At 43.9% G+C, this 21,164-nt stretch overlaps 1 protein-coding gene across 12 annotated transcripts in view; it reads right to left on the reverse strand.

The window, feature by feature from the left end:
- The window catches only part of ZNF532 (zinc finger protein 532), a 104,403-nt gene that overhangs the window by 25,483 nt on the left and 57,756 nt on the right, over window positions 1-21,164 (reverse strand). For 9 of the 12 annotated variants that reach the window (XM_032882398.1, XM_032882391.1, XM_032882397.1 and 6 more), the window contains 4 exons: window positions 15,969-16,150; window positions 11,590-11,766; window positions 5,046-5,208; window positions 1,093-1,374 (listed from right to left, as the gene is read on the reverse strand). The exons of 1 other annotated variant lie outside the window; for it this stretch is intronic. In XM_032882398.1, the coding sequence (XP_032738289.1) occupies window positions 1,093-1,374; window positions 5,046-5,208; window positions 11,590-11,766; window positions 15,969-16,150 (804 nt within the window). The remainder of the gene's footprint in view (window positions 1-1,092; window positions 1,375-5,045; window positions 5,209-11,589; window positions 11,767-15,968; window positions 16,151-21,164) is intronic. 2 more of the 12 variants (XM_032882399.1, XM_032882400.1) reach the window with 2 other exon arrangements.

Raw genomic sequence — 21,164 nt, forward strand, 5'->3', positions numbered from 1 at the left:
AGGGAGCCTGATGTAGGGCTGATTCCAGGACCCTGAGGTCATGACCTGAGCGGAAGGCAGACGCTTAATCGACTGAACCACCCAGGCACCCCTCACTTAATGAACTTTTCAAGGATCTAGTATGTACTAATCACAAGCCAATTCCTAGGTACTTTTTACACAGGTTCCCCAAGGAAAACGATTTGGTTCTACTGCCTTAAGTTAAAGCAATTTAAGTGGTTTCTTTAAAAGTATGCTGCATCGGAACCCAAAGATGGATCATAGTATCACTGAGAGAAAGAAGCTGCTAGTAGGTGCCTCAGGATTTGATACAAAAACAGTGTAGCACCTATTTGTATCTAAAAATCCAACCTGGATCTAATCAAATTTCTAGAAATTATGGGATAAAGAGAAGCAAATTAAACAATGTCAAAAGAAAACAATTACCCACATCCAGAAACGCGCACAATAATCTACAGGACGTGTAACCCAATTTTTCCAAGAAATCAACAGGTTAAAAAGTTAAACAGAATAGAGGGAGGGCTACTATAGAATAAGAGACTACAGGTCTACAAAAACCAAATACAATGCAGCTTCTTTCCGGATCCTAACGGGAACAATCCAACTTTAAGACTCCTGAAACCATATTACAAAATTGTCTTGCTAGTTTCATGAGGTCTAATAATGGGCTTAAAAAAATCCCTATTAGTTGGAGATGTGTACTTATTATTTAAAAAGGAGAAAGATATATATATACGTATATATGTATATACATATATATATGTATATATGTATATACATATATATATGTATATATATATGTATATACATATATACATATAAATATTCCAAATCAGATTTTTCAGTGACTTTTGAGTTACTGAGCTTCTCCTGGATAGCTTCAGGAAGGATGCAGTATCCCTTCCCACTACCAAACTCAGGAAAGAATCACATTAAGTCATACAAATACTAATAGTTTTCCAAACATCACTTTCTCTTTCTCCTCCTTTCTTCCTTATTTGTTAATTACTGGCAGAGCCAAGCTCCCGAGTGCTGGACGTCTGCCCATTCCTGTGCTCTTCCTCACACCCACGGGTGGCCTCTTGCTCTTACCTTCCCGTGCTCCTTCCTCACGTGGGAAATGTAAACATCTCTCTGCGTGAACAAGCGGTCACACTCCCAACACGTCCAGCCGGGACTGGCCACCTTCTTGGGTTCCATGGATTTTTTCACAGGTGACGGAGACTTCTTTTCCAATTTCTCTTTCCCATTCATGGATCTGGTATCCTCTTTGTTTTGATTTGCTGAATTTTGAGTTGCAGGCTTAATGCTCAAAGGCAAGTTTATACCCAAGTTTGGAGGCCCTTCAATACTTTTCAATGTTCCATGCATAGACTATGTTACAAAAAGAAAAGAAAGATCTATCATAAATGGTTACCATGGAGAAAAGCACACGTGGACTATTCTTGACACGTTACAGATATTCCAATAGGATTTTATATTCATTCAGAAACATTTCTTAATAGAGCAAAAAGGAAACCTATGCAAACAGACACTTAAAAAGAGACAGAGGGGAATTAACTTTTATGGTTGCTCGGAATTATGCATTCCTAGTTCCAAGTAACTTCTGAAAGCTTATTTGCTTGTGCCATTTTTAAATTCTTTAAAAAATAAAGCCTTCTGCTTTGAGTCCAAATTATTCCCGGCTCTGTCCTCCCCCAGTGAACCAGTGAGTTCTCTCTGCAACAGACTCTTCCTGGGGAAGGAGATGCTTACTTTCACATCTACCCAGAGACACGGGGCTAGGCTGACGCACAGGCAGGTGTTTAAGAGCCCCAGCGAAGCACTGTTCCACAAACACCTGAGACAAGAGCAGGCCTTCTCCCTCCCTTTCAGACCCTCCACATTCTTGGGACACGTGTAAGAGTTTGGGTTTTCGTTGGGGTTTTTTGGGGTACCGTCAGGACCCCCACATCCTATCCTGATCTGTCCCGTCTTCCCAACAACACCCAGACTTCTAGGCTGTATACAGCAGAGACTCAAAAAGCCTTTTACAATTGCTTAGCTTTACTGTCATTAACATGACAGCCACAACGTCCATCCCACTCAAACTCAGAGGACTCCAAATTCTACTAAGGGAAAGCAGGTGCCATTTGATCCTAAAGAGCAGCGTGCCTTTGGTTTTCGTCTGCGTTCTAGAAACAGAGTCCAGGAAAAAAAAAAAAAGGAGGCAAGTAAGTCTGTGCCTCAGTGTAGAATTTATCTTTAAACGGGCCTTCTCGTGCTATCGGCCTTCAGGCTAGAGTCCTGAACCTACAAAACCTACAGAAAGGCACAACGTGACACACATTTCCCAAGCGCCCTATGCCTCCTACGTCCCAGAGATTCGCACTGGGTGTATCTCCACTGCATATTCTTTCCTGAGTGTCGGAGTCTGAAGCGGCTCCCTCAGGGTGCTCTGTCACACCTTCCCAGGCAAGATCACCTCTAACCGGTGCCATGAATTTGCCAACCCTCCTTACCGTCTTACCCCAAAAAGAAAGAGAGGGTTCTGTAATTTTCCCGTGAGCAGAGGTGTTAAGTCTATCCAGAGGACCCTCAAACTGGTCTCTAAAAAGTGGTCTGGGAGGAAAATGTCTAATGTTCTTTGGCACAAGAAGGTCTGCAGGGAGGCAAGGCGTGAGCTCGGGACAGCCAAAAAGCCGAGCACTGGCTTCTCTGCCATCTCACAGGGCAGAGGCTTTTGGGTTTCCAATGGCCTTTTTCAAAACAGAAGCCAAGTGTTTACCTTTTTAACCATTTAAAACCCAAAGAAAACAAAAACCCAAAATCTTCTAGTAAACTTTTCATAAGTTTCTAGGCAAATACATTTTTACAAACTAGAAAGTTGAGGAGAGGATCATGTATTTAATAACTATTCTTCGGTGAGATGACCTTGCGGTGCTACAGGAATTACAGAGAAGCAGCAAAAAGTTCTGCCTTGACAAGAGGGCAAGGTCATGGGTGCTACAATGGGAATTTCTACTTTATTCATTCCATTTTCACATCATGAAGTAAAAATAGTATCGTTTATTAAAAGCAAAAGTCTTTATTAAATAAAAGAAATACCACTTAATTCTTTTAGAACTGATTTTTCCTCAGATCCTGTAACAAGTAACTTGAACAACTGTAACTTGAAAGTTTGCTTTTTATGGAAATGCCAACATGCACACAGGAAATCAAGCTATACTCTGGAAGAAGAAATGCTACAAACTGATTAAATTAGGCGAAAAAAAGATCTACCTTGAAAAGAACATGTATGGGGGCTCCTGTCCTGCTTTCTCTTAATTTCCTCTTCACGAAAAAGTGAACAGCACAGGTATCAGGTGATATAAATAAACTCACAAGAACTAGTACAGATCTTAAAATTGAAAACAAAAGTAGAGTGCCCCTAAAACTTCATCTTTATTCTTACCCATCCCCAAACACAAAAAGGCAGGATATTTTAAATGTATAGGACATACTCGAAATGAGAACATAAGTGAATATTCCCACTGTTTTTCGTGTCATGTGGTCTTGTAAAGGTTCAGATGAATAAAAACAATCCTTTCGTCCTTGTGGCCACAGGATTTTGCCACTCCCCTCAGTCTCTACTCTTGGAATCTTGTATTCCTCCAAATTCACTATTAACACAAGGAAGACCCTAACCACAATGTCAAGGACCCCACTTCCAGATGTAAACATGAGTTCCAGAAAGCAAATACCTTAAAAGTCTCTTAAGAAGTTAACCTTTCTTTCTTTTTTCCCCCTGTAAAAAGTATGCTAAAATATTTGGGTCTAATTCCAATGTCACTATGTTTTTATGAGCAGTTTCTAGGGTTTGGGGTATTTTTTCCCCCCAGTCAATCATTAAGTATTTGTTGTCAAGATAGTTTTGTGATTTTAGTGAAAACCTTTAAAATATCTTAAGAGGATTTTACTGTCCTTTTAAGTGATAATGATGAAATGTATCTCCCATGCACTGATTCACTGTAGTAAATGCCACAGAGCCACTACCTTAGCCCGGCCGCCAATGAGCAGACCCTCCAACGAGCAGGCGTTAGGTTCTTTGCAATAGGCAGTTATGCTACGTGAGCTCACATATGCTCAACACAGGGAATTTCAAGGATTAACAGCCCATTCATCTAATTAAGATGAGACGGGACTAACTCGGGAGACCTGATTGGCCCACCTTTCTTGTATTCCATATTAAAAAAGAGAAGAACTAAGAGGAAGAGAGATGGGAGTTCATGGTATCAGGACACTGTTGCCTTCTCTTTTTAAAAAGTCAAGTCACTTTAAACTCTGAGAGCTCCCAGATATTATGTCCTTATCACACAGGAATAAAACTGCTTACCCTTTCACAGTGGGCCGTTAGGAGGCTAAGACTAAGCACTGCCCTCCATGAGCTTTAAAGGCTGTAAAGAGATTTAGGTGCCCCTTTTGGGGTTTGGAGGGTGAGAATTATCCAACCTGGACATTTATTCATTTCGTTAACTGAACACTTGCCAGGGGCCACTCTACTATCCTACACATTTTACCTTCGATTTGCATGCAACCTTGATAGAAAAAAAGACTAAAAAAAAATAGACCCAGGGGAATCAATTATCATATATATTTAATCGCTTACATAATTTCAAAGGAAAACCTTCATTTTTCTAATACACCGATATTTACAACAAATTAACACAACGCGTCAGAGTCCCTGTCTATTTCTAAGTCCATTACAACACGGACTTCTCAAAAAAAGTCAATTTCACAGTCATCATTTTCACATGCAGGGACAGGAAGAGCCCTAATGCTTATTTCTCTTTGAGAACCACAGCATGCATGTGTTACTCTGCACTGACCTGTCACAGGACGCAGATAAAAAGCATCAGTCAAGTGGATGATGGCAGCGTTCTGTAAACTGCTCTGTACCAACAACCAGGATCCATCCCTTCCCTCTAGAGCAGGCATGCCTTTTCTTCACCTGCAGCTCAGCCCTAACTTACAATCAATGAATGGGTCTGAGATTGACTTAAAGGACATGAGAGATGCGCACACACCTTGATATGGTCCATCATGAGTTGCTTCTGTGCATATAAAAGAGAACAGTCTGGACACTTGAAAACAGACACCTTCTGGTTTTCGATGTGTTGGTCAAAGTGGCGATACAGCAGGGTTTGCAGGGTAAAAACAGTGTCGCACATGGAACACTTATATATTATTCTAAAACAGAAGAAGTGTGTGGAAATGTCAGTCAGCCCTCGTCTCGGAAGCCAAAGGAATTGCTACTTTACATCTCATCTCAAGAATTCAGGCAGCAGGAGCAGTGAGAACACATAAACTCGGTAAAAAGAACAAAACAGTTTAGCTGTGAAACAAACTTTTGGAGGCAACCAGCATCACTCAAGGGCAGATCCATCTTAACATTTCGAGTAAAGATGCATTCAACCACATCTGCATGGAAGTCTAAATTAATGACCATTTTACGACTTACAGATCTACAGTGGATCCTGTTTGTACAAGACCTTCACCTGTTAGTTACTTTAACACAAAGCAAAAGCATCTTGGTTTTTTGGTTTTTTGTTTTTGTGTTTGTTTTTAAGTATTCTTTAAGGGAAGACAAGGAAGGCAGCTGGGAGGTGGTCCCCTAACTTGAAAAAGCATTTGATAATGAACTAAGTAGGCCTGTTCAACTCCAAAGCCGGCACAAGCTCTTACTTGTCCCAAGTTTTCTTTTCAAGTTGGGGGAAATTTTACACTTGGATTGCAGTATTTCCCTACATGTTCTCAACACAGAAAGCCCTACACAGTCAACAATTATACACCCCCCACCCCCCAAAAAGAGAGAGACAGACAGAAAGAGGGAAAGAGAAAGAAAAAAGAAAGTCCATACCACTGTTGTTTCAATTTACATCTACTGAGCTTAAAATGGTATAAAATACCGTCCACTACAGACCATTTCCCTACCCATGGTTAGCTGCCAGGCAGCCTCCCTAAGCTAACTCAGACCTGAGCCTTCTGCACACAACCCCTTCCAACCACTAACACCGTCCACTGAAGCTCCGGCTGGAGAGGAAGGACTAGACTCCCCAACCACCAACCTCCGCCCACAGGGGCTTTCACTGCTCGCTCAGAACGCCCACGGGGGTCCCCTTTCTCCCGTAACTGCCCCGGGTCTTCCTGGTCCTCAGCGGAGGCCTAGAGACACCACCTGTGCCTCCTCTGAAGCACTGTGAGGACAGGCACAAAGAATCCGAGGGAGCAGCTCAGGAAAATGGCAGACAAACCTGGACTGAAGGTCAAGTCAGAGACGGAAAGAGCAGAGCGGAGATTCCGTTTGCTGCTTGCACAGCAAGGCCAAAGAAAGGAAAGCTTCTGGAAACCACAGGTCTTCCCTCTCAGGCTCTTCCTAAGAAAGCCCATCTCGCTTTCCAGTTCTCTGTCAATAAATGGCAGACTTAGCTTTTTTTCACCTTTTCCCACATAAAATGTATAAATCTAATTGGATGAGCGGCACACGTTTTTACGAGGTCTTGACATATTAATAACTGAGCGCAGATCACAGGCACCTGTGGGGAGAGGAGGGGATTTTCAAGGACTTGGGGACGTCACCACACAGCTCAAAGGAGGCACCCTGATGATGTGCCGTTGTGAACGGTACCAAGTGTGACGAGGACGGTCACTTCCTCACTGTTTAAAACAGCTTAGAATTGAAAAGAGCCCAAACCGGCAGTCCTGTCAAGCAGGGAAGGAAGAACAGCTACGGCATTTTTCAGACCGTGCAACAGACACACGCCAGTGCGTGGGGAGATTTTCCTGAAAATTCAAACAACAGGGAACAAGACCGTGTATACGACACGTTCACATTTTTTCAAGGGCGTAGAGAAGACACGGAAGGTCACACGACTGCCATCATCTCTGCCAGACGATACTATACATGCTCTTACTGTTTGCCTTGTCCGCACTTCTTGATTTTTCTGTAATTACTGCAGAGCAAGAGGGGAAAAAAGGGCAGCCTCAGGGAAAGAATGAAGATTAACCATCCAGGCTAAGAATTTTTCTCAGGATTCTATTCTTACATTTTTTAGGAAGAACTATTGCATGAAAACTGGCATGGCCCATTTTCCTCGCGCTACATTCCTTTGGGGTGGGGTTTTGTTTGCTTTGACTTTTTTTTTTTTTTTTTTTGCTTTCCACGGAATAGCAAAGAAAGTATAAAATAGGAGAAAAACTATTTACTTCAGCATTCTTCTGAGGAACAGTTTGCTGGTGTAACACTGGAACACTACTCCACGAACTGCTAGCGCTTATCAAGGGGGAGGCGGGGACCATATGGCGGGGAGGTCTGGCGGGCACCAGCCTCATGAGACGGCGCAGGTCAGCATCGCCGCTAGAAGCACGCATGGGCACTGCCTGTCCCTAATGGGACACAAGAAGCCTCCTGCCAAGAGGACGTATCCTGCGTCCAGCTGCAAGAAAGCACGACGGACGGGGGTCCTCCTGAGAATGAGAGGGGCCAAAGACATGAGAGGCGGGGGAAGACCGAGCAATTGTTCCAGGCTGAAGAACCCTGACAAGGCAGGGCGATTAAATGCAAAACATGTTCCTGGATAGGATTTTGAACCTGAAGGGGGGGGGGGGGGGCATTTTCTCATCTATTAGAGAAACGCATTGAGCAGTAATGTAATCACACCAATTTCTGACTGGGAGGGCTCAAAAGGGGGTGCCCTACGTGGGTGACCTTTTTGGGAGGAGAGGCAGAACACACTCCAATACTTAACGTCATGCTGCCCCATTATTCTTCAACGAGAGAGAGAGAGAGACGGAGAAAGAAATGGTGGGAGTAAATGTCAGGAATGTGGGCAAAGGGATATCCTCTGTAGAGTTTTCCAACTTTCCCGTAGGACAGAAACTACTGAGAAATGTTCAAATGGTGCTCATGTTAAAAAACAAAGCTCAAATAAATGAACCTCACAGACACAAGAGTTAGGACATGAAGATCGAGCAAACTCTCCAACTACAATGGCTGAAAACCACGGGACGTAGCCAGGCAGGGGAGGGAAGCCAGGCAGGACGGTGAGGGTGAGGCCCGCGTGTACACAGGCCAACGCTTGGGCAAGGCGTGGTGAGGGAACAGAAACAAAGAGTGTGGCTGGGTCCCCAGGCTGTGGGAATGGTGGGGGAGGTCCTGCAGAGTTGCAAAGGGCTCTGAAAGCCAAACCTGTATGTTTGACTGAATCCTACTCTAGTTGTAAGACTGAGGGTATAGTGGGTAACCAGACTAAGGGCAGGGGCAGAGGGAACTGGAGAGAAGTGGGGAGAGGCAGGGAAGAGGGGGGACAAAGGAAACTGAAACCTAAAACCAGTCTGGGTGGGCTCCTCAGTTGAATGACTCTTGATCTCAGCTCAGGTCTTGATCGAAGGCTCACGAGTTCCAGCCCCATGTTGGGCTCCATGCTGGATCCTAACTTAATTAAAACGCCTAATGGAAGGAAGGAAGGAAGGTTGGAAAGGAAAGGGAAGGGGAGGGAAAGGAGGGGAAAGAAAAGGGAAAGGAAGAGAAAAAAGAAAGCTAAAACCAAATACCCACACTCAGGTCCAACTTATAGCAACCCAAACTCTCCAGAATAGTGCGTATCCCTTGAAACAAATGTAAAAGTTTATGGAACCAAAGATGCTAAGCTCAGAAATCCCTACCACAAACCACCTCCTTCATTACCACTGACTGAATCCAACTAAGCGCAAAGCACTGTCCTGAGCAACTGACCAGCCGCACGCCTCCAACAGGTGAACCATGTCACGGACAGGCTCGGGGTGAAGAGAATCTGCTGGATGCTGCACAGATCCCAGGGCCACTGTTCAAATTCAGCCTCATCTCACTCCAAAGCCTCCCGTCGTCCTGCTCTTAAAATTTAGTACACGCTGGACTGATTCAGAAACTCTGTCTCTTACATAATCCTAGACTTTGGAGGTCTCACTTCTACACTCACACACATTTAGAGTGGCAAGTAAGAGGAAGGCACAAAATAGCAAAAACCCTGCTGTTCATCAGACGTCAAGGAAAGGACGAAAATAGACACAAACCTCTACCACCATGAAATCCAGGAAAAGGCATTTTAAAATGAACTGGAAATCACCCAGAAAGGATAAAAGAGGGCTCACTGCTTTCTTTTAAGACAGCAGGGTAACAAGCCTGACCACACACTGAAAAGCAAGAAACACAGCACTGGAACAGTGCCTGGCACATAAGAAACACTACATAAATGTTAAATCAAAAATCTTAAAAAAAAAAAATATGGAAGCAGAATCTGTGCATTTCAGTTTGAGGTGCTGGGACAACAGGACTCTATGGCGCTCTATTTTTAGACCTCATATAGTCTTGAAAGAAAATGCGGGAGGGTTATTTTTATACTGATCTTTAAAAAAATTAATGCCCACCATTTGCATAACCTTGTCATTTGCATAACCACCTGTGAGCCCAATCCTGCTAGATTTCAACACCTGAGTCTCCAGTGTAGTCAGGGCTACTGAGTTGGGAGGGGGGTGGGGGCTTACATCAACAGAGCAGAGACGGATTTAACGTCAAAAGGAAGCTTCTGAATCACGTGCAGGCCAAGTAAGTGTCCGGTGCCAAGTAAGGCACAGCAGGGCCTTACAGGAGGCCGAACGGGGCAAAGTGGCAGGGAAGAGCGAGCTCAAGGCCCCCCGTGATACAGTCGTGCCACTCGGAGCCTGACGAGCAGCACCTGGGGTCCCAGCCAGGCCGCAGGTGGCGACTCGGCTCGGCCAAGCACTGCCATTCAATGAATGGATGCGGCTGAGTTAAAGCTGCCTGGTTTGGCAGTTTTGCTGTATTTTATCCCTAATTTTTTTTCCCTTTGGCTTTACAATTTAAAACACAGTAGTCGATGCCCATCTTTAGAGCTGGTACTTATTATTAAAGAACAATTGTAGCAAAAATAATTTTAGGAAAATACTGGAGTAATTTCTTCCTATGCATTACTCAAACTGGAAAAAATACCATTTTAGCTTACCTTAATCAGTTGCTGCCCTGTATTCCCAGGTAACAAGTACTATTCCAGATGTCAGTAAAGTTTTATTTATTTATTTGAATAAAGAACCCAATTAGGGGTGCCTGGGTGGCTCAGTGGGTTAAAGCCTCTGTCTTCGGCTCAGGTCATGATCTCAGGGTCCTGGGAGCAGGCCCCCCACTGGGCTCCCTGCTCTTCGGGAAGCCTGCTTCTTCTCCTCTCTCTCTGCCTGCCTCTCTGCCTACTTGTGGTCTCTGTCTGTCAAATAAATAAATAAAATCTTTAAGGAAAAAAAAAAGAACCCAATTAAAAACTGTATTAATGGGGCAAGATACCCCCTTAGCACCTAGAAGCTTTACTATCATGAACAGCGAGGACCTCAGAGCTCACTCAAGTGTGTCTTCGGGGCCAAGATACCGGGTTATATACGGGTCGCCTGATCTGCAGTTTGCTTCAATTCCAAGGATCCACAGAGACCAGAGAGGGGAGGTCTTCCTAGAACAGAATTCCAAACTTTATCCTCATTTTCTAATAAATGCTCCTATAGTGTTCCGTCATTAATATTTCCCCAAACTAAATGTTACCGTAAAAGGCCGGCACGCATAACGTGGAGCGTCTGCACGTCTTCCCTCTAACACTTCCGTGATCACGGAGTTACGGGCAAAACACATCAACAGCTTTGTGCACAGACTAACCTCACACAACAAATTCCACGTTGCCATAAATGATATGGGAATGAAATGAGCTTCACCGCGAGGCTGTAACCCAGTGCTATGTACACAACAAAGAAGAAATGTGGAAAGGACCAGTCACCGAGCCCCTCCGTGCTCTGGACAGAGGGACTGTGTGCCACACATTTTAAATGTCACCTCCCTTCAGCCTCACACAAACTCTGGGCCGTAAGCCCTACCCTCACTTTATAGGGAGAAAAATGGATGTTGAAACAGAGCATGTGACAGTCCCAGACCTCACAGCTGCAGGGGAGGAGTGGGGGGAGGCCTCGGGATCCAAAGCCCACACTCCCTCCTCTTGGCTAAGCTGCCCGTGACCCAGGCGGGAGGCCCAGGTCTGCTCCAGGGCCACTTTGTTATTAAAGACTCACAAAGCAAAAACTGACTAAAATAAGAGCAAGATTAAGACAAAAATGAAATTTGCTTTTGCTAATCAAGGACATACTGGCTATGACGTTAAATTCACTGACCAGCGTTTTAAACGGACGCTGGTACCCTTTAAGAAACCAGGTTTAAAACAAAAAGGGAAGATGACAGTATTTTACCATTCCCTCAACTAATTTGTTAAAATCATCTTCAGGAAAAGGACAAAACTGATAAATATTCACTTGCTCTGAACAGCTGAAGGACATAAGCAGGAAGTGACAGTTTGGGCCGAGGCTTCCCCCGGAAGGAGCCGCGAAGGGTGCCGGGAGTGACAAGCCACCAGCTAGACCTCCTGCTGCAGCGACCTCTTCGCAGTGGGTCCTTCTTTATACCTTAAGTTTTATTCCGCAGAACTGCCCCGTCCTCTAAATCCCTGAGCAGGCAGTGGCACGAAGTCAGAAGGCGGCAGGACTTACTTTGGCTCTCCTATCTTGACGCCGGGATGCTGTGTGTAGGCATGGGAATGTGTGCTTGGGGCAGACTTAAACGCCATGGGACAAATAGGACACTTGTAGAAGACTTCACAGTGAGAGCCCTGGATGTGAGACTTCAGAGCGGCCACGTCAGAGTACACGACATTGCAATGGACACACCTGCCAGGAAACAAACACGCGGTCGTCAGCACGGGACCATCACACGGGGGCACCTTCACTGTCAAAGTCAGCGAAAATGAGCATCTTGTCAATGGCCTCTTGAGGGTTCTCATGGCCTTTAGGAAGTAAATCTTGTTTTGTTTTCTACTTAGAACAGGTAAAATTATTTTTATATACTTAAGAAGGAAGACCATGAGAAGGAAAACAAAACTCAACTACCCCATGTCCTGCGCATCGTCGACACTGCCGGGAGTTAAAACCCAGACTCCCGCGTGTGGGGAGACCGACGGAGTGTGGGGGCGGTACCAAGCCCAGGGAACACAGCAAGACCCTATGTCTCGTGACTCTGGAAAATACTCCCACATGCTGGATTCAAACCCCAGCCCCTGAGACTCCTAACTACCCCCCAGTGCCTAAATGGCATTTCCAATGGAAGAACTCTTCACTGCCTCAACCTACATGCCATCAACAGAGGGGCGCAGAGAACCTATCAGTACTGGCTTCGAAGCCATGGCCATGGTCTCCAGGGACACACTGATGTGTTCAATGGATGTGCAATGAAGGGGGCCTGTTGGGTAGAGAAGGTTAACCACCTAAATTGTCTGTCTCCTAGAAAATAAGTTCATGTACACTTACATTTGTTTTAAGAAGTAACCTGAATTATAAACTCCTGAAATATCAACATCACTAAATAATCTTTCCAATTAACTTCTTTACTTCTTGAAAGTGTGATCATTTAATTAGCTCGTGAACGGATCTCATCTAGTCCTTGGGAAACAAGCTCTGACGCTTAGATGTGCTTCTTCCCAAGCTCTTCTCTCTCCTGCAGGGACTCTGGGCAACACTGCTCACATGACTGCTTGATGACCGGACTGCCCCATCTTCACACCTGAGAACTAACCTGAGGGTGGGCTCTGCAGACACGGAGTCTGTGGAGGTAAACCCGAAACCCACCTGAGCGGAGCCGTTCCTGGACGTGAAGGTGGGGCTGGAATTGGGGAAAGGGTACCTGGGGAAGGGGGACTGCAGACAGGGCCCGCCTTCCAGTAGGCAGTGCTCCATTAAGCCTGCAAGAATTTAAGGTACTTTTATTCCTAGAACCTTCCGGATTCATGGAAATGCTTCCCAAGTCACACAGGGGCGGGATTCTCTGACACATGGGGGTTCCATAAAGCATGCCTTGTTAAGCTTTGCCAGCAGTCCATATAAATTGTAACTCGTGTATTAGCATTTTAAATGATTTAAGGCATAATATTCAGCAGCATATACATTATAAAATACACTAAATCGTATCAGGAGGATAATTAAGGAAAGCGCCTCTAGCTTATCTACTTGAAGTGATATTTTAGGCAATAAAGCCACCCATGCACAATGAAATTAGTTTGGGTTAACCTGAACTTGTGTTGTCTTCAACAGGTCACGGATCCTCTCTGGGTCCGTTTCTCATGTGTAAAAGGAGAACAGTTGAACTCAAGTCACTTTTTAGTTCTTCCCAACCCTACAAGCTTGATTCCTACGTTAGGAGGAGGATCCCATCAAACAAAAATGGGTCACTAATGGACAGAAGGGTCCTCTCCCCCAGCGCCATACACAGAAACATTTTCTCATCAAAGGCCGCAACGTGGTGTTCAAAGGGCGAAGAATGAGGAAGGGCAGAAAGACACAAAGAATGAATTCTCTGATTTTGTCTGGACTGGGAAGGAAGATTTAATCCTACAGAAAATAAACAGGAAAGTAAAGCATCTAGACAACAGTGGAAGGACAAGGCCCAAAAAGTACCAACATGGCCAAGGGAAAACCGTCCTTAACGTGAGAAAGGAAAGCAGAGAATTCACAAACCAGTTAAGAAAAGAAAGAGTTTTGTAAAATACCTGCCCTCAGATGGAAGAAAGGTTTCCGGGGCACAGAGGTCAACAGGAAACGGAAAGACGACAAACAAATAGAAGACAGAATTTGAAGGAGTCACACAGTATCTTAATGCTACAAAAATCCTATCTATTAATAAATATTTCATGTACCTGAGGTCCTTTGTGCTCTGGGAACCAATAAAGTTTCTCTTCATGTTAAAAATATATATATTTTTTTACTGTTTATAATATACAATCCTATAGACGCCCTTTTGAAATGCAAAGCCAATGGATCAAGAAGTAGGAAAATTCATAGAAACCTAGGACTTTTACCACATCGACCAGGAGCCAGGAGGGACCACTTGTCACTATCCGGGAGAGGCAGTATGCTCAAGAAGAGAAAGAAACAGGCTCACTGAGTCATGAAGGGACAAGTGAGGCATGAGAGCTTTTTCAGAGACTTCTCTGACCAAAAAAAAAAAAAAAAAACACACCACAGGGAAAATGATGGGAGTAGAGAGCCAGAAGTCCTTCTCTCCATACAGAGCTGGGAGAAATAACAAGGCCAAGGGGCTGCTAAGTCCCTGGCAAATACCAGGCATTATTTAAAGCAGCAGGTAAAAAAAAATTAAGGTCAAATATTTTTTCTCCCAACTAAAGAGGTAAACACGAACTACACAGAATACACACACAGAAGCATTTTTATAGCTCTTCTAAGCCCCCAGTCCAAGGGAAAAAAACCTGTACTAAATGCAAAATTTTTTTAAAATTCCAAGTGCCAAATGGGGGGCAGGGGATCTGCTTTTCCAACTAAGTTGACTGCTTTTAGCAGCCTGGGTGCAGAGCTTGTTTTAATTCAGGAAAGGCACCAGGAATAGTGAGAATTGCAGAAGTCCTACTTCCTTTATTCATTCCCCCCTAAGTTTACTTTCATTATACTCAAAAAAATAAACACTTGAGGAAAGTTTGGCATCTGTTAAAAGAGGAGCAGAGCGAAAAATGGGGCAGAACTGCTTCCCATGACTAAACAAAGAACCCTGTAATAATAGTTTTAAACCCTGGGGTAAGAACCAAGGTACCCTCGTACGGGCTTTGTAGAATCAAGGGCACCTTCAATGTGTGACTTTCCTCAGCACCTGGAGCCCGCGGGCATGCACTTGCATTCTCTGGGGCATCTCAGTGCTGGCCAGAGCAGGCTCCACGGCGCCGTTGCCAGAGGCACCACGGGACAGAATTACCACCCCAAATCTCTAGTTCCTTAATTTCCAAACCGAACGTGTCCTATGAGGGTGGATCCCAATGCATTAAGCGTTCCTGCGTCACAGGCTTGGAGGCATGTGATAAGAACGTGAACGAGGTCTCTCTTAGGGTTAGAGAAATGGACAGAGCCATCGATACTGCTGTGACCTGAATGTAATGGAAATAAAACCATCAAATCATACTGACTAGACTTCATTTTTATAAAATAGCGTTAACTCTGCAACTAGAACATATCACTGTCTATTAACCGTCTAACATTTAAGTTATAGGCAAGCAAACACTTAATTTTAAGGTACACACACAGTACAGTAATACCTCTATTAACAAAGACACTGTGTGGCAACAGCGTGCTTTCTTGGCTGACCTTCGTGGGGTCAGAATAGAAAAGGCACAGGAATGCATTTCAGAAGGTCACCACATGGAAGGCAAAGCTCCAGTATATCATCACTCCATGCTCCCTAAATGAACATTAGATTTGCCAGATGTTGTAACAGATGTTATCTGAGATTCTCAAGGCGCAGTAAAAGGGGCCACAGCTAGGATGTACAGAGACGAGGGAAACGCCTGGACTTGGGTGACGAGGAAAAAGGGACAGAGGAAGATTACCTGGGGTAGAAGGTTCTTCCACAAAGAACGATGATGTTAGGAAAGGGCAAACACCCAATCCTTCCACAGGACGAAATAAAAGGGACCATGCATCCTGTTTTGCTCAGAGGAGACGTATGAAAAGGTACAGAAATGCATGGTGTTCTTAGAGGGGTTCAAACGCAGAGAGTGTGACAGCAGAAGGTTGCTGGAAAGGGTGCAGAAAGGAAAAGCTCTAACAGTTCATCCAAGCTGACCGCTGGCCCATGCACGGTTTTGCAGGAGGACGGGCTCCATCTACCCTCTGGAGTAGGAGACCAGAAGGCTAATCCCACAAGGATCCAAACAGATCAACACCACTGCACATGGCCTCGGTTCCCAGAGGATCTGTTAATTGAGGTATCACTGTATGACCCCGCAAACGGTGTGCATGGACCCCTCAGAACTCGAAATGCCGCGCGGTGACAAGCGAGCGGGCTTTACTTGCATGTAAGCAAACAAGATACTGACCGAAAACCAACTCTCCGTGTGTAGTGCAGACAGTTCTTGGTGACGTGGCTCTGGAAGTGCACCGACCTGCAGACGGCCCCGCACTCGGGGCAGGTGTAGGGAGATTTGTGCTGATGGATTCTCTGGTGTGAGGCGTAGCTGCACTGGTTAGGAAGCAGCATCTGGCAGATAGTGCAAGTCTTCTAGATAAACCAAAGGGGGGAGACAGGGTTGGTCCTACGATGGACTTTCTAATATGCAAAGAAGCGTGGTTAAAATCCCCAATTAACGGCACATTGCTCATGTCAAATACTGCTCTCGTGGCTTCTAAGCCCAAGGAGAAAGCAAATCTTGAAAGTTAAACGTTTAAACCGAACATCCCTTACCCTGGAATATACTAGGTAATCAGGGTCCACCCCAAAGCATGAGGTAAAGAGAATGTCAGTTTCAGGTCAACTTTCAATTCTGTTAACTTTTACATTTTGTTCAGTGCAGAGGAGGGATGTTGGAGGAGGTAATCTTGCAAATTACGTTAGCAAGTCAGCTTTCATGTAGAATTACATGTTTGCAAGCATCTATCTCAAGAGTAGCCAGTTCCCACAACCCATAAAAAACTTTCTTCAGAATAATAAAAAATAGAGACTAATCCAATTTGTTGGTTTTTTTCTTTCTTTCTTTTCCCAGTCACTTCAGTTACCTGAACTCTAAAATACAGGAATACAAAAGAATGACCCACAGCAATTAGCTGTTGTTTTTCTACTTGAGTTGGTCTTTCAGTGGATGAGCTGGACACTGTAGGATTTATAATAAAATCAGTGAACTCAAATTCAGACACATAAATTTCGATATTAAACTGAAACTCTGTAAAGCTTAAAGTCTAGTCCCATATAAAATAAAGACAGAAATGCTCTTTGGAAAAGGCCCTACATTTAACTAATTAGGAAAAACTGAAACACACTGTTTTTCGTCCCCTTAAATGTAAGCAGTAAACATGGCATATTTTCAAACACAGAAACAGCAAACTTAAGGTAAATATAAAGTGAGGACTTACTGCATCCACTCCAAAAATAAACCTAACACAGCACAAGATAGAATGTATTCAAATTCTAGTTAGCCATTAATGTAACAAGAATCCATCACCTTCTAAAATGTCTAACTTACACTAAAGTCAGTTAAAGAAATCCTCAAAATACAGACTCTAGCTAAGATTTAAAATGACCTTTTATGCTGAGGAATTATAAAATTTTTAAAAGATTTCTTTTTCTTCTGGCTTTTGAATCCAGTCCCCAAAATTAAGGCCTTAAACTTCTGAGCAACTAAAACTATGGAAAACCAGAAACTTGCTTGAAAAAAATCTGTCCGGTTTTCCTCCTAAAAGGACTAAATACAAATGTTATCTCACAAAATGTTTATTATAATCATAAAATAAAGAACATTACAGGCAGCTTTGATGAGGCCAGCGTCATTTAAAAAAAAAAAAAAAAAAGCATTCCTTGTCTAACAACACAGACAGCCAAGGTTAAAACAAGCCACAACAAAAAAAAAACCATCTGCACCTTTGTGCATTCGAAGATCTTGTTGATGTCTACGCTATCACAGGTAATCACTGGTTCCTTTGAACTCAGGTCTTCTATTTGCTTTGGCCACATGGCCGTTAATCCCAAGCAGTGAATCATAACACGTGCATGTCCACACACACCTCAGACATGAACCCCATTCCATTACAGGCCAAGCGATGAAGTACTTAAAATACATGGAAATGCAACATTCCATTCAATTCTCATAATGATCTAGGACTTGGTAGTGAGATCACTGGGAAGCTGTGTGCACTTCTGGACCTTAGAGCTCACTACTTCACCTGTTAGAACTACCCGACCGTTGTGTTAGGGTTCAAGTGGACACCATCTCTACAGCTTCTCCTTTATCTAAAGCAACATGGTTACACTAGTTTATGATAGGGAAAAATAGCAACACAAATAAAAGAAATTCTTAAAAAAAAAAAAAAAAGCTGAAAGTAACTTTCACATTCTCTCTCGTCAAGATCTATCAACAAATATCCTTCATGATACGTACAAAATTCACAATGAATCATTTAATCTTCCTTGTTGGACATTTATTTGTTTATAATACATATATAAACAGTCACGGAAATCCTGGTGAAGTGAAAAGGTTTCATTGCTAGCAGGTTAACTAAAATAAGTATTGAAATGATTCAAGAAGAGAAATTACAAACTCTTGAGTGTTCCTTACAACAGAATTCTTTAACTGCAAAGACTACGAAAAACGTGTTAGAGTAACAGATACCAGATGCCAACAACAAATACCAACCTTGCTCATACCCGTTTCCTGGAGAGGGGAAGCGGTCCCTTCGTGACGCACTGCGTGGTGGGGCGGTCCAGCCCGTGGGGCTCTGTGAGGGCTGCTGGAGGCCATCCCACCCCCATCTCCTGCCCCAGCCATGGACTAGCTCCCTGTGTTTGCACTCACCCATTTCCACTGGCTAAGGCTCCTCACCCAGTTTGGACATAGAAGTTCAAAGAGAAAGTGGGAGCCAGTAGGCAGGACCACCCCAAATCAAAATGCGTCCATATTTTACAATTACTGAATTGGGAGAATTCAGTGGCTGGGGGATCACACTGGTGACGGCCTTACCTCTAGTTCACACATATATACTCATGCATAGACACTGTATTGGCTCCCACATTTCTCTCTGGGTACCCACTTCTGCTCCTTGCCTCCCTTCCGTCTTGAGAAAAAGATGGTATTTTGGTTGTAGACACTCTCTCCTTGATGCTTGTGTTATCAATAGTTGAACACTCACATGACTCGTGTCCAGCTGTACTCCCCGGAGTTTTTGTCTGTTTCACTCTACCTGCTTCCGGTAACGCTGTGCTACCCCTGCTTCCCCAAACAGGGGTACAGCATTTCCACAGACTAACCCATCAGCTTCTCTGGGATACTTTGACCTCATGGTGATGACAGCTGTTTTCTGGATTTAGGGACAGAACAGCATGGGGGCAGGTCAGTATTTCTTTGCGGTTTTACAAGAATCTGACTTTCCTATCCTTTTTTTAAAATCAAAGGACTGAAATATATCTGAAAACTCTAATTCTCTTCAATACAAGTTGAGGCTATTTACAAGAGGATAAAGCAGTTTAATGTGACAGTACTTAACTGAATAGAGAAAAGTATACTGTCGGCCCTCGAACAACATGGTTTGAACCGCGTGGGTCCATTTACATGGGGATCTTTTACAGTACAGTACTGCCATATTGTTTCCCTTACTTGTGATTTTCTTAACATTTTCTTTTCTCTAGCTAACCTTATAATAAGGCTACAGTATATAATACATATAACATACAAAATATGTGTTAATCAACTTGTTTGTTATCGGTAAAGCTTCTAGTCAACAGTAGGTTAGTAGTTGGGGGGGAGGGGCCGGGCTAAATGGGGGATGAGGATTAAGGAGGACACTTGTCCGGATGAGCACTGGGTGTTATATGTAAGTGATGAATCACTAAATTCTACTCCTGAAGCCAATATTTCACTACATGTTCTCTAACTAGAACTTAAATAAAAACTTCAAAACAACCCAGTTAAGGTTTGGGGGACTTGAAAGTTATACATGGATATTTGACTGTGCGGAGGATCGGTGCCCTTAACCCCCACATTGTTCCGGGTTAACTATAATAAAATGCACTTAAGTGGCTTCATTTGTCTTCTGACATTTTACTTATAACATCTGAAAAAGGAAGTATTTTCAGTACTTCGTTAATAAACAGCTAACTTCTATGCTGGAGAAGATTCATCTGCTCAGAGAACTGCTACTTTTTAAAGTTAAGATATTACCTTTCCATAGTCAAGTAACACAAGAAAGCTACAGGAAGATAAAGCTGGGAAAAAAAAATCACATTCCATACGTGATAATTAGTCATACTGTGCCTTCTATGCAGGCCCTGGCCCCACCTCCCGCGGCCCTGGCCCCGCCTCCCGCAGATGCTGGCTGGGAGGAAGAGGAAAGGGACACATCATGGCCCTATTGAGGACTCAGGGATGCCAGAGCTGGGCATCCTCCTTGCATGCGAGAGGAATTATCTGGGTAACAAGGAAAATAATTCCATGTGTTGCAATTCATGTTTTAAGGGAAAAAAACTGCCTGCGAATTGAGAAAAGCTAGAGAAATAGGAGTAAATACACCATGTATTGTGCTTACATTTCCAACACACCAAAGTGTGTTGAAACAGTGGGTCTGAAGGTCAAAACACAACGGACAAAGAAGCCCCCGTGCTACAGAAACCATGTCTGTGTCACTGACACTAGTTCTGTAGTCTTCTGGCTACTGCAAAATCACCCCCAAAATAATACCAGTAATAATAAAGCACACCGGGGCGCCTGGGTGGCTCAGTGGGTTAAGCCTCTGCCTTCGGCTCAGGTCATGATCTCAGGGTCCTGGGATCGAGCCCCGCATCGGGCTCTCTGCTCAGCGGGGAGCCTGCTTCTCTCTCTCTCTGCCTGCCTCTCTGCCTGCTTGTGATCCCTGTCTATCAAATAAATAAAAATAATAATAATAATAAAGCACACCAGTTTGCCTTCTGAGTCTCACTTTCATCCCATTTTACGATGAGTACACAGAGCATTTCATTTCAGATCTCGCTTAGATTGGAAATAACACAAAACAAGATTTATAACAGAAATGACTCTGACTCCGTTTTGTTTCCAAACTGGTGGGTTGCGGTGGTTTTTGTCCTCAAGTCATTCTGCTACACTGACTACTTCTAATAAGAGCTGACAGTTACAGGAGCACATTTACAGAAAGCGGTCTGGTCAGCACATTAAACCTACTCAGGTGATAAACACGGGAGAAAAGGTTGATAAGGCTTAAGTGCAAACCGGGACAGGCCCCGTCCGGCCAGAACTGAAATTAAGCACTTAGAAGAAGAGCGGGACCAAGCAAGAGCCAGGAGTCTACGGCTAGCAATATTGTGGGTGGGCCAGGGCATGGAGGTGGCCTCCATGGTTTCCAGAAGCAACCGCCCGGGCAGAGTGTGGCTAGAAATGAGGGCTGACCGGGGCTGCTCAAGATAATTTAATACACGTGGTGTGTTGTGTTCATGATGCGCAGAAACTACACTAAGTCAGCAATCCCTGAAAACGGGACCACGGCAGAAAAAGGCACCTCTGTCTGCACTCTAGGAGCTGACCTGGCTAGAACCCAAG

This window comes from Lontra canadensis, unplaced genomic scaffold (assembly GCF_010015895.1).
Source record: "Lontra canadensis isolate GAN:19392208 unplaced genomic scaffold, GSC_riverotter_1.0 scaffold82, whole genome shotgun sequence".
Classification (NCBI taxonomy): domain Eukaryota; kingdom Metazoa; phylum Chordata; class Mammalia; order Carnivora; family Mustelidae; genus Lontra; species Lontra canadensis.